Source organism: Balaenoptera acutorostrata, chromosome 5 (assembly GCF_949987535.1).
Source record: "Balaenoptera acutorostrata chromosome 5, mBalAcu1.1, whole genome shotgun sequence".
Classification (NCBI taxonomy): domain Eukaryota; kingdom Metazoa; phylum Chordata; class Mammalia; order Artiodactyla; family Balaenopteridae; genus Balaenoptera; species Balaenoptera acutorostrata.
In genome coordinates, this window is record NC_080068.1 from 144144456 (window position 1) to 144156900 (window position 12445).

The 12445-nt window shown below is 50.0% G+C and overlaps 1 protein-coding gene across 6 annotated transcripts in view; it reads right to left on the reverse strand.

Annotated features, from left to right (window-relative positions):
* PCGF3 (polycomb group ring finger 3) overlaps nucleotides 1-12445 on the reverse strand; it is a 54735-nt gene that overhangs the window by 20897 nt on the left and 21393 nt on the right. For all 6 annotated transcript variants that reach the window (XM_057546351.1, XM_057546352.1, XM_057546347.1 and 3 more), the window contains exons 7-8: nucleotides 2834-2944; nucleotides 1858-1946 (exon numbers count right to left, since the gene is read on the reverse strand). In XM_057546351.1, coding sequence (XP_057402334.1) covers nucleotides 1858-1946; nucleotides 2834-2944 — 200 coding nt within the window. The remainder of the gene's footprint in view (nucleotides 1-1857; nucleotides 1947-2833; nucleotides 2945-12445) is intronic.

The window sequence follows — 12445 nt, forward strand, 5'->3', positions numbered from 1 at the left end:
GGCTGGCAGCTCTGACCCCAGATCCCGGCGGGGCCTCCAAGCCCAACAAGAGGTAACTCGTCAGAGCCCAGGAGAGGGGACACGCGGGCCCCAGAGGGGTGCCCTTCACCCCAGTGTTTATTCTTCTCTCAATTCACGTGAAACGTATCTGAGCACACCCAGCATTCCACACAGACGTGCTTCTACTCCTGTGATGCTCGCGGAAATGTTTTAACAACACAGAAGCATATAAACTGGAAAATTAAGGTTCCGTTATTCCATTCTTATACCCAAACCACACTATTTAATTATGTCTTTAATAAATATAAGTGTACACATACACACGTTTTACTTATTAAATATATATATACTGACTAGAGTATATATATATAGATAGGTAGATAAAAGCAGACCTTGCTTTATTGTGCTTCGCAGATACTGTGTTTTTTATGAACTGAAGGTTTGTGGCAGCCCTGCATTGTCAGATGATGATTACCAATTTTTAGCAATAAAATATCTTTTAATTAAGCAATGTACGTTGCTTTTTAGACATGACGAAACTGCACACTAAATATACTACCGCATAGTGGAAACATAACTTTTATATGCACTGGGAAACCCCAAAAATCCACAACCTGTTTTATTACAGTGGACTGGCACCGAACCGCAGTGTCTCCCGAGGTGTCTGTCTGTGTAAACACGTGTGTGGGTAGCTATGCTACATATATACACGGATACAGCCAATACCCCTAAGTTTTCATGGCCATTCCCGAGCTTTTCCTCTCCCACATGAGGCTCAGAAGCAGCTGGTTAAATTCCTATTTATAATAAATGGTTAAAATCACAACCACTGAGGTTAATCTGGGGAGAACTCACATCTTAACATCACCCTTCCATCCAGAAACATCCAACTCTTCAGTTTTCTCTTATGTTCTTCCATAAGAAGAACGTGTCTTTGTTTCAGCCTCACACATTTCTCGTTAGGCGGCCTCAGCGTTTTTATTAGTTACGTGAACAAGGCCGCCCACAGCGTCCGAGTATGACACACCGGTCCCATCACCCAAACGGGCAGTTTCCCCGCGCTGTCCGAGGTGCCACGTCACAAGACGAGTAATCTGAGAGCCACGGCACGCCCGGCTCACGTTCTCCCATCTCCTAACTGTTCGGGCTGGATCCCCCAACTCACGCTGAGTGACAGCTGAGAAGGGACATTTTCTTGTTCTGACACGAATGAGACAACTCGGTTCCATCATCAAGCGTGACGACGGCCGTAGCTGTCGAGTCCAGGTACTCCAAGAAAAAGATCCATAGACATGGATACGGGATTCTATCAAACTCTTTTATAGCAGCACTGTGATGATTTAGTTTTCCTTTTCTAATCTGATAACGTAGTAAGTGACATATGAATAGCGCCCTCAAGGTTACATCCTCACCTTATTTTGCATGGAAGATGCCTGCCCCGCATTCTCCACATGACAACCCGGGGTTGGGGTCGGGGGGAGCTGAAGATACCCACGGGGGGGTGGAGGCTGAACTTTAAACTTTTTATACCTAAAATGTTCTACAGTGAGTATGCGTTACTTTGGCAATTAAAAAAAGAAGGAAATGGGAATTCCCTGGCAGTCCAGTGGTTAGGATTTGGGGCTCTCCCTGCCGAAGGCCCGGGTTCGATCCCTGGTCTGGTCGGGGAACTAAGATCCCGCAAGCCACGCGGCATGGCCAAAAAAAAAGGAAAAAAGGTAAGCAAAGGAAGGAACTGGAAGGAAAAACTAAGAAAGCTGCCGGCACTGTAACGTGTGTTCTGCCTGCTGCGCTCGGCCTGCTCCTCTGTCAACGAGAAAGCGCCCGCGGGAGGCTGGGGGCCGAGGCCGCGCCCACCTGCTCGTCGCTCCTGTGGTAGTCGCCGTCCTCCTCCTGCTTCTCCTCGGCCGCTTCTTTGTTCGAACTGTCATCCGCTTTGGTTTCTCCTTTTAGCAAAAACAGAAAATACTGGGTCATGAGTCCAAAGTGTTAAACCATTGTTTTTTAACTCTACCGTACAGTCGAACGCTACAAAAACCCACTGTATTAAGAGTTTGCACATGTGAGAGTCGGGGGAGCGCTTGCTCTCCACGGTGCTTTACGTGCTGCGCCCTCGGGGCCAGCGGCACATGCCCGGGCAGAGGCGCCCCGCCAGCCCAGCACCACCGACGCCTCGCGCCTCAACTACGCCAGGCAGCGAGCCATCCCCGAACTCTCACTGTTCCGGCACGGCTTTAAATGTTAAGACCCCACCTAGGGAAAGGCGGGATTCCTGGCTCCCTAGCTGCCTCTTGGCCTCGCCTCCCCGGGGGCCCCGAGCTCGCACAGTCTGCAGCCCCCGCTTCCCCAGGCCGACAGCCAAGCCTCTCCCTCCTGCTCACATTGTTAGAAATGCACACGGCGGACTAAAGGGGCTTCGGAATCTGTGTGGTCCACGGCGTCAAAGATTCAAATAAGTTGTTATGATATGTACAGATTCTAAAGCACCATTAATTTTACGTCAAAGCCAAAGTGGAGTTTGGCCATTCCGCAAGAAAACAGACAAAGCCAGGAGAAGAGCCCTGGGAGGCCCGCCGTCCGCATGCCCGTGCTCCCTCCACACCCCACCTCCAGGCACCTTCGGGTACCCCTCAGGCTTCCTCTCACTGGCCCACCACGTAACCCCTCGGTCGGAGACCACATTTCTCAGCTCCACCTGCTACCGTCAGCACCAAGTGATGCTGACACCTGCCCACACCTCTGTCAAGAACCTGTGTGGCGGGGCGGGGGGTAGTGGGAGGGACACAAGGGGCTCTTAGCAAAAGGTCTAGTAAATAAAACCCAGCTCACTCACCATTTCGATGGGAATCTAGGTGCTGTTTTGCAGAACAGGTCTCCCCCTTGACGTCTCCAGGCACTTCCAGGCCTAATTTGTGGTAGAATTCCCTCTGTTTTCTCATTTCCGCTATTAAAAATTAATACATAATCCTTAATCTTAAGTAGGCAGTGGATCACATTAAAATTCTGCTCACAAATATCACAGGAAGAAAACTGAAGGTTTGGATTAAAAGTCTGAAGGCTTCTACTCGTGAGAAAATAACAGCTGTGGACCGTGCCCCCTCAAATTTTGGAGCAGCTGCCAGCTGTGGGCCGTGGGACGCGTCCCGGGCTGGGGCCTGAGCCCCCCAAGAGGAGGTGCTGCTGATTCTCTGGACGCGCGTTCACAGCCCCGCGGGCCCCTCCCAGGCGGGGCTGCCGTCCCCACCCTTGCTGTGGACGCCCTAGGCGTGCCCGACGGGGGGGAACCAGTGGCCCTCGGTGTCTGCGGCTGGCGGTCACAGCTCGCTGAGTCCTGGAGGCACGGAGCCGCCCACCACAGGGGAAGGGTCCCTACTGAACAGGGGCGACGGGCACCACGCGGCCTCCCGCCCTGGCCGTCGGCCTCCGGCCACTGAGTGGGGACGGGGCCGGGCGGCGAGAGGACAGCTGGTGCAGGCTGGACCCTCGCACGTTCCTGGGAAGGGCCGACTCTGTGACACAAGGTAGCTACTGACATACAGCTCACATGCACGTAACGAAGCAGCGGTCACTGCCCAGGGCCACACGGGACGTAGCAAAGGAAATTTAAACCCAAGCTGCTCAAACCAATAACGTGTAAGTCACGCCGTGAAAAATATTTATGTGCAGGTGACCAAGGAAAGCTCAGTGGCACTTTTCGCCTGCACGTCTGTCTCGCCTGAACACCACGAGCTACGCGAGGGCCGGGAACATGCCTTGGTCACATCCTGGACCCACACAGACACTCCAAAATATCTGATTGTGCAGCAAAAAATAAAAGTGTGAGGCAGCAGACTCGGACGGAAAGAGGGAGGCCTCTCAGAACTGAACTGATGGGCGCAGGCCAGCCCAGAGTCGGCGGCGTTGGAACCAAAGACGGCGAAACCACGAGTCTGGAAAGTCTGGGATCAGCTTGAAAGCAAACATTTCCCTTAAACAGTCACATAAATGCCGGCAGAGGAATGGAGGCCTGAAACGCACTGCTGGTGGTGGGAGCCCGTTCCTATCTGTCCTTCAGGGAGGGCGGGGTCTGCAGGTAACAGCCCCACTGGTCAACACGAAGAGGGACTCCTCACCTGACGGGTGACAGGATGCAGCTTCACACACGGGCAGACACTGCACTTGGAACGCAGGGAGGGTCTGTGGCCGCCCCGCGCCAAGCGAGTCTGTCGGCACCTTTTTCCAACAGCATCTGCTGACTTTGGGTCTCTGGGTCCCGTTTTGGTAATTCTCGCAATATGTCAAACTTTTCCATTATTGTTTTATTTGTTATGGTCTCTGTGATCAGTGATCTTTGATGTTACTACTTTAATTGTTACTTTTGTTTTGTATTTTTAATGAAAAGATGTATATTGTTTTTTTGGCATAATGCTATTGCACATTTAATAGACCACAGTACAGTGTAAACATAACTTTTTTATATGCACTTTTATATGACTGTGCGATTCACTTTATTGCGATATTCGCTTTACTGCGACGGTCTGAAACCGAACCTGTGGTATTTCCAAGGTCTGCCTGTACCTGGTTTTAATTTCCAATTCTTTAATTTTCACCTATAAGAATGAAAAAGGATTGAAAAATAACAATACTCAATGTCAGATATACACAGGTGTAGAAATGTCAATTGGGATAACTTTTCAGGAAAGTACCTCGGCATATATATAAAAAATATTGAAAAACTTAACTGCTGACCCAAAAGTCCCTACTGCTAGTAATCTGTCCCAAGGAAATAACCAGGTAAGGGCATAAGGACATAAAACCTTATTTGCAACACTGAAGTATCAGAAACAACCTAAATGCTAAGTGTCTGACAACGTGGGCTGGGCCAATCAGAAGAGCTGACCCCCCGGGGCTTCCCTGGTGGCGCAGTGGTTGAGAATCCGCCTGCCAATGCAGGGGACGTGGGTTCGAGCCCTGGTCCAGGAGGATCCCACATGCCACGGAGCAACTAAGCCCGTGCATCACAACTACTGAGCCTGCACTCTAGAGCTCGCAAGCCACAACTACGGAGCCCAAGTGCCACAACTACTGAAGCCCGCACACCTAGAGCCCGTGCTCCACAACAAGAGAAGCCACTGCAATGAGAAGCCCGCGCACTGCAATGAAGAGTAGCCCCCGCTCGCCACAACTAGAGAAAGCCCATGCACAGCAACGAAGACCCAATGCAGCCAAAAATTAAATAAATAAAATGAAATTTATTAAGAAAAAAGAAGAGCTGACTCCCCGCCAGCCTCATTCCGTCCCAGCAGACATTTCCAGACAGGGCCACAGAGCCTCAGAACCCTTCTCAACACCACACTGGAGATACCACCACCATCCACTACTGACAGCTGACATGCAAGATAAATCTAACTTATCTGCTACGCTGGGGTAAGAGAGTGGGCCATTTACTCAGTGGATACTTTGCAGCCAATAGGAAAGATGACAGAGATCATATTTAGGGATGCGGGGCAGCTCTACAACAAACTGTTATAAGAACATTATAGACAGAATATGACCCTATTTTTGGGTGAAAGTTATGATAGTGGTATGGCTAGGACGCCGTGAGTTCAGGGGAGGGAGGAAAGGCTTATAAAAAGTAACACTGCCCTGGGCACATGTATTTCACTGCACCACAAACCTCGGGATCATCACAACAGATGCAGAAGAAGCATCTGATGGAATCCAACATCCACCCCTGACACACAGCGGCCGCGCCTGATGAAGGGCATGCGGGAGCCTGCAGCTGACTTCAGGCTTGCGGGTCAGAGACTGAACACCTCCCCGGGATCAGGAACAGGAAGGATCCCACATCACAGAGTTCTAGCCTGGGGCTGGCAGACGCTGCTGTGAAGGACAGACAGTAAATATTCGGGGCTCTGTAAGCTAAACATCAAAACTGAGATATTTTATCAGTACTTACATAACAGAAGAGAGAACAGAATTTTTATTGAGAAAACTGAAATAGATATATATTCAATACAATATGTACATAGGCATACATATCGGGTGCATTGCTGCCATTATTATTTTGAACAAACTGTTATCTATTAGATAAATGAAGAATAAGAAAATTAAGAGTCTTTATTTTACTTTCACTTATTTCTTCTTTGATGCTCTTCCTCTCCTTAGTAGATCTGAGTTTCCGACCTTTATCATTTTCCTTCTTTCTAAAGAACTTCTTTTAACAACATTTCTAGAAGGCAGGTTTACTGGCAACAAATTCCCCCAATTTCTCTTTGTCTGAGAAAGTCTTTATTTCTTCTCACTTCTGGAGGATAATTTCTCAGGGTACAGAATCCTGGGCTGCTGGTTTTTCTCTCAACACTGTAAATATCTCACTTCACAATTTGCTTGCATGGTTTCTAAGGAGAGGTCAGATGTAATTCTTATCTCAGTTCCCCTGTAGGTAAAGTGTCCCCCTCCCCTCCCACTCCCTCAGCTCCTTTGGGATTTTTTTCTTTATCTTTGATTTTCTCTAAGTTGAAACCGACATGCTCAGGTGTAGTTTTTCCAGCATTTGTCCTGCTGGGTGTTCTCTGGGCTTCCTGGATCTGTGGTTTGGTGTCTGACATTGATTTGGGGAAATTCTCAGTTAAAATGTTTCAGTATTTCTTCTGTTTTTCTCTCTCTTCTCCTTCTGGGTTTCCCATTATGTCACACCTTCACCCCACAGTCCTTAGATATTCTGTTCTTTCAGCCTTTTCTCTCCGCTTTTGGGTTTTCAGGGACTGTTGAGACGTCCTCTCACTCAGAGGTTCCCTCCTCAGCCGTGTCCAGCCTAATCAGCCCATCAAAGGCAACCTTCATTTCTGCTGCAGGGCTCTGATCTCTGGCGTTTCTTTTTGGTTCTTCCTTAGGATTTCCACCTCTCTGCTCACATTCCCCATATGTCCTGTACGCTGTCTACTTTATCCGTTAGAGCCCTCAGCACATCAACCACAGTTGTCTTAAGTCCCGGTCTGATAATTCCAACATCCCTGCCATGTCTGGTTCTGATACGTGTTCTGTCTCTTCAGATTCTGTTTTTTGCCTTTTAGTATGACTCACAGTTTTTTTCTTGTTAGCTGGACATGATACTGGGTAAAAGGTACTGCTGTAAATAGGCCTCAGTGCTGTGGTGGTGAGGTGTCGGGGAGGGGACATCCTACAGCCTTGGTCAGGGTTGTCCTTGGTGAGCTTGGGCCTCTGGACTGTGAACTCTGCTTGTGCTTCTCGGGTTCTCCTCCCCACTCAGGTGGGACAAGGTGGCTGGAGTTGGGTCTTTCCTGCCCCCAGGCCAGTTCTGCTCTGATAATAGTCCAGCAGACAAGGTTGTGGTAACTGGGTCCCCGGAGGTCAGGTCTTCCTCAGACGTACATGGGGCTCGGGGCACTTCTTTCCCCTCCCCTGCTGGGGGAACCTGGTCGAGTTCCTGGAGGCGAACCTCACAGCATCGCGAGGCCCGCTGTGACAGCCCCCGGGCGGGTCTCAACTCTTGGACTTGTCCACCAGGAGCCTCAGCGACCCCTCAGTCACAGGTCAGGCTCTCCTGCCCAGGCTCTGCTTCCTGGGCGTTTCCAGTCCTGAGTCTGCGGCAGGCAGCCGTGTGCCCCCGCATTCGTGGTCAGTCCCCCATGTCGGGGGCAGCGGCTGGCCCTGCACCTTCCTCTCTTACAATCTAAGAACTGCTGATTGTTCAGTGCGTTCTGCCTTTTACTTGTCGTTGGGACGAGTGGAGACTTCTAAGCTCCTTACGTGAGGCACCAGAAACGTGAAGTCACGAAGTTAAAAACACAGTAGTAATAACTGAGCATGGAATTTGCAGTGCAGGCCACTAACGAGAAGAACGGACACCTGTCGGGGGTGGGGGGGATAACATTTGTTTAGTGGGGTAAAAAGTGAGTGCTGCTTATCGTCAAAATTGACTGCTCATGTTCATCTGTAATGAGATCTTACATATTTCACCTTGAAAATGTCTTTGCACACAGAAATACTGACCTCAGTCCAGAGCAGCCATCACTCAGAAGGCGGTGAGGGAATTCTATTAGATTCTTCTCTTGGGACTTGCCTGTGTTCTGCAGACTGACCACTTCCCAGTGGAGGTCAGGTGGATGGCCCTCGACTGCACAGGTATATGGATTCTGAAGCACGGAAGCTGCTTCCCCTGCACCAGGCCCCCGACTCCACCAGGGCTGTTTGCTGGCGCTCAGCAAACAGGTCTGCTGTGAGTCCGGGGGTGGTCTCCGCCCCCTTGAGCTGCCGACAGCCCGGGGCATCTGCACGGCAGCTGGATGGGGCTTGCGATTCAAGAGATGTTAGTTGTTGAAAACTTCCCACGTTGTAGGTTTTGCATTTCAGTATTGCTCTACCTTATGACATTAGGCTGGATTCATCAAGAAACATTATCAGGTCTTTAACAAAAGCAAATTTCCAAAGCCATTCGGTGTGACGTTGTTAAAGGTGTTTCTTTTCATTCAGAAAAATTTCAATCTGCCCTTAGCTCAAAAAAACCCCAAAAAGCAAAAAAACACACACACCAAAAAACTACCACCGCCAAGGCATCAAAATATTGTGTGGCTGTGATAAGGAAAGTCGGGATATTCAGCTTTTAATTCTGACAAAAATTCACACAGATGATTACATCCAAAAGCGCGAATGAATTCCACCGCGGACACCACTGGTTCAGAACATACGAAAGATCCAAGTATTTTCTGCCAAGTATCCACTGACGAGTATCGTGAAGAGCTTTCATTTAAAACCTAACGTTTTCACAAGTTTAGTTAATTTGTTCAACCAAGTATTTCCCTAACCCCCACACACGTTCACCAACACGGTTGTAACGCATCTCAACAGAGTCCACTTCAGGTTGTACTGAATTAGCATTTTCTCAACTTCCTGGAAAACCCTCTCTCCTGCGGCTGTGCCCTGTAGACTCTGCGCAGAGGCCCACTCGCCCGTCACATCAAACGCACCCAATAAACACCGCGCAGACTCGGAGACTCCAGAGCCAAGGAAAAGCCCTCAAACCGCCCGCCTCGCTTCTGAGGGTCGGTGTTGCTCCTAGCTGTCCGCTCCCTGAGCGACGGCTCCCGCAGCGGCTGCTGCTCTCAAACAAGCTCGCTTTCTCCGGACAGACTTCCTCAGCTGCCGCAATCAAACAACATTTAATCAACTTACCATTAGTAAGTGATTTTCCTTGCGTGACCAACAAATGAGCCAATCAGAAACTTACTCTGATTGCAGCCTTATAGGTTATTCTTATTTTTGTGAAGAACTCCTGCTGTGATGAGACATTCCATTTTAAATTTTCAATTCTTTCTAAACGTTGCTTTCCTCTGAGTGTTCAGTCTGATGCCTACACGTATCATAACTTTTTATTTTAACACAGATGTAGTGTCACCGCAAGATAAACAGGATGCTTCCCCGGCTGACAGTGACAATCCAAGGACAAAACCATCCACCCGTCACCATGGCTGAAAAGCTGGACGCTTCTCCCCTTGTTCTGACGCGGCGGGTGCTGGTAATGCAGCCTCCACGGCGTCTGTGCCGACGGGGCGGGTCCATCTGCCGCAGATGCTTCCCCCGCCGTCGAGTGTGAGACAAACGTGCGTCCCTGAATGAGCGGGGCTGTGTGCCAGCGAACTATCCATGGATGGTGACACCTCAACGCAAAACCTGCATGTCACAAAATATTCTTCTTCGATTTTTTCCAACTATTTAAAACTGTGGAGACTTCCCTGGTGGTCCAGTGGTTAACAATCCGCCTTCCAATGCAGGGGACACGGGTTCGAGCCCTGGTCCGGGAACTAAGATCCCACATGCCGCAGGGAAACTAAGCCCGCGCTCCGTAACAAAGAGCCCGTGCGTGGCAAAACACAACGAGGACCCAGCACAGCGGAAAAAAAATAAAAGAAAAAAGTGAAAAACACTCTTGGCTCAGGAGCTGCATATGACAGGCAGGGGCCGGATCTGGTCGGTGGCTGGGGTTTGCTGGTCCTGCTCCAGCCAGCGCGAAGAGGCAAGAGAAAGAAATGCAGATGCAGATGCTTGGCGGAGCAACCCTACTTCCAGAATAAAGCCCACAGACATACTCACCCACGTCCACAAAGTTTATAAGAGAACGTTCACTGCGCCCCCTCCCCTAGGTTAAAGCAAAAGATGAGACCCACGTGAGTGTCAGTCAGGAGAGGACCCTGGACGAACAGGAGGAACCCCAGCAGCCACGGTCAAGACCCTGGAGAGGAGCAGCTGCAGCCGAGCAAGGGGGTGTGACACACAAAATAGGTCACTGCATAAAGTTTACAGATAAAGATGCTGCCTCAGGGAAAACAGGCTTTTTTAAATTATAAAAACAAAAAGAAACAACAAACAACTAAAAAACTCATTTTCCACCTAAAAGGCTTCATCTACAAGGGAAAAGAAAAACAGTCTACCGGCCGCCTGCTGGATCCAGAAAGCCAAGCCGCTTTTTATTTCCCAAAATTCGTGAGAGGACGGATGCCAGAAGTGAAGCCGGCTGCCACGGGGTGGGGCAGCTTGAAGGGGCTGCAGAGCGCAGAGCAGGAGGGCGTCCTTCAGACACCGCCGGGCCCCCAGGGTCACTGCTCTGTCTCAGCACCACACGTCATGGTGAAATGTGCTCTAGATTCTCTGGAGGACCAGGAAGAGGGCCCATCTGAGAAATCAGCTTTACAACGCTGGCACAAAACCAGAGAAACTGCAGACAGCCCACATTCAGAAAACAGCCCGCTGCTACGGACTTGGACACTACAGTGATCTTTTAAAGAGCAACGAAGGACTGAAAGTCTGAGAAAACAGGGGAATGGATTATTTGCCTACCCAGAAAATACCCTGGACTGAGGGCAGAGCTCAGGCTGCCTTGGGCATTAGTGTGAACTTGGGGAATTCTGGACTGTCTCCAACTCTTCCACTTCAGGGCGGTGTTCACGGCTCCACGCTGCCTGTGGAGAGGACGAGGGGACGCGTGCACAGGACAGACTCGGCAGGAGTCAGCAGTCTTACACCTGCCCTCTCCCCTCACAAGCCAGAGCTCCGCTAAGAACGCGTCACCGTGCTCCCCACGCGCCGACTGCTGGCCTGAGACACCACCGCCCCCAGGGGTGAGCCCAGACCCTGCAGACCGGCTCCAGGGAGCCAAGGGGGCAGTGCCCGCCAGCCACAGATCGCGGAGGCTTTGAACTTCAAAAAGGACAGTAAGTGCAATAACGTGAGAACAGCAGACGCTCAAAGCCATCTGATCGTGACCGGAGGGGCCGGGAGACCAGCTCATTTTCTGTAAACAAATGAAGGAAAACGTCACGCATTTGCTCTGCTGTTCTGTACAGAGTGGATCTCGGGAAACCAAGTCAGGGAGCGCGTCCTGATGGAGGCCTCCCTGCCATCAGTGGAGGCGGGTGATGGAACAGGGGGCGCGGTCTGGCTGCCTCCAGGCCTCACGGGCTGTGCGGGGCCTGGCTGCCAGGACCGCATCTGCGAAAGCCCCGTCTGGACCGAGGGACACTGGAAGATGCCAGAGTCCGACGGGGCCTCTTGGTCCCACCCACACACAGGAACGTGGAGACAGGAGGGGCGGGGGGGGGGGCCTGCGTGGACCCTGGACCAACTAAACCCCGAGAGACGGGAACGCCTCACCCACTAGTACCTGACGCTAATAAGGAATCAGCACTGTCGTCTCGGTTTACAAAGGTGCTGTAGCTCCGTGTTTTAAGAAAAATCCTTCTCTTTGGGGAACGAATGGCAACGTTTCCAGATGAAACAACAGGAAGGGTGGGGGAAGGAGATGAACAGGTTTCACCACAAGCTGACAACTCCTGACTCTGGATCATAAATACATCGAGTTCTTTACGAGATCTTGACTTTTGTACGCTGAAAATATCCTATAATGATTTTTAACGGTGTCAGCATTTTATTTTCCTGCGTTCTTTGCCTTTCCCCAGCACTAGAAAACCCTTCAAATATCCAAATATGATTCTTTTTATCTACATTTACTCGAGAAATTTAAACTCTTCTTTTATGAATGAATTCTATGAACAATGAAAGAAGACTTTAACAATATCACTCCCTAGGTTGTGTCTTAAAGATCAGACGTGACATCCACTGACCTAACAGAATAAGCCTGTACTTGAAATTATAACCCTCTTCTGAAACACAACAGTGAGAAAACACTGCCCAAATGAATTGCTAACGTATCTTATCTTTGAAAGAAAGTTGTGCCTAGGTTTTATCAGCTGGCACTGCTTCACCAGCCACTGCCCACACTGAACAGATTTCTGAGGCCTGTGTCCCCACCCCCCCCCCCACCCCCGCAATCACTGCCCCTCAACAAGGGCAGGACAGTCTCAGTGTTCAGAATTGCAGAAAAGTTTTAAAAAGAACAGCCGTTTCCACTTTCCGGATATTTGTACCACACAATATTTCTTCTCAACTC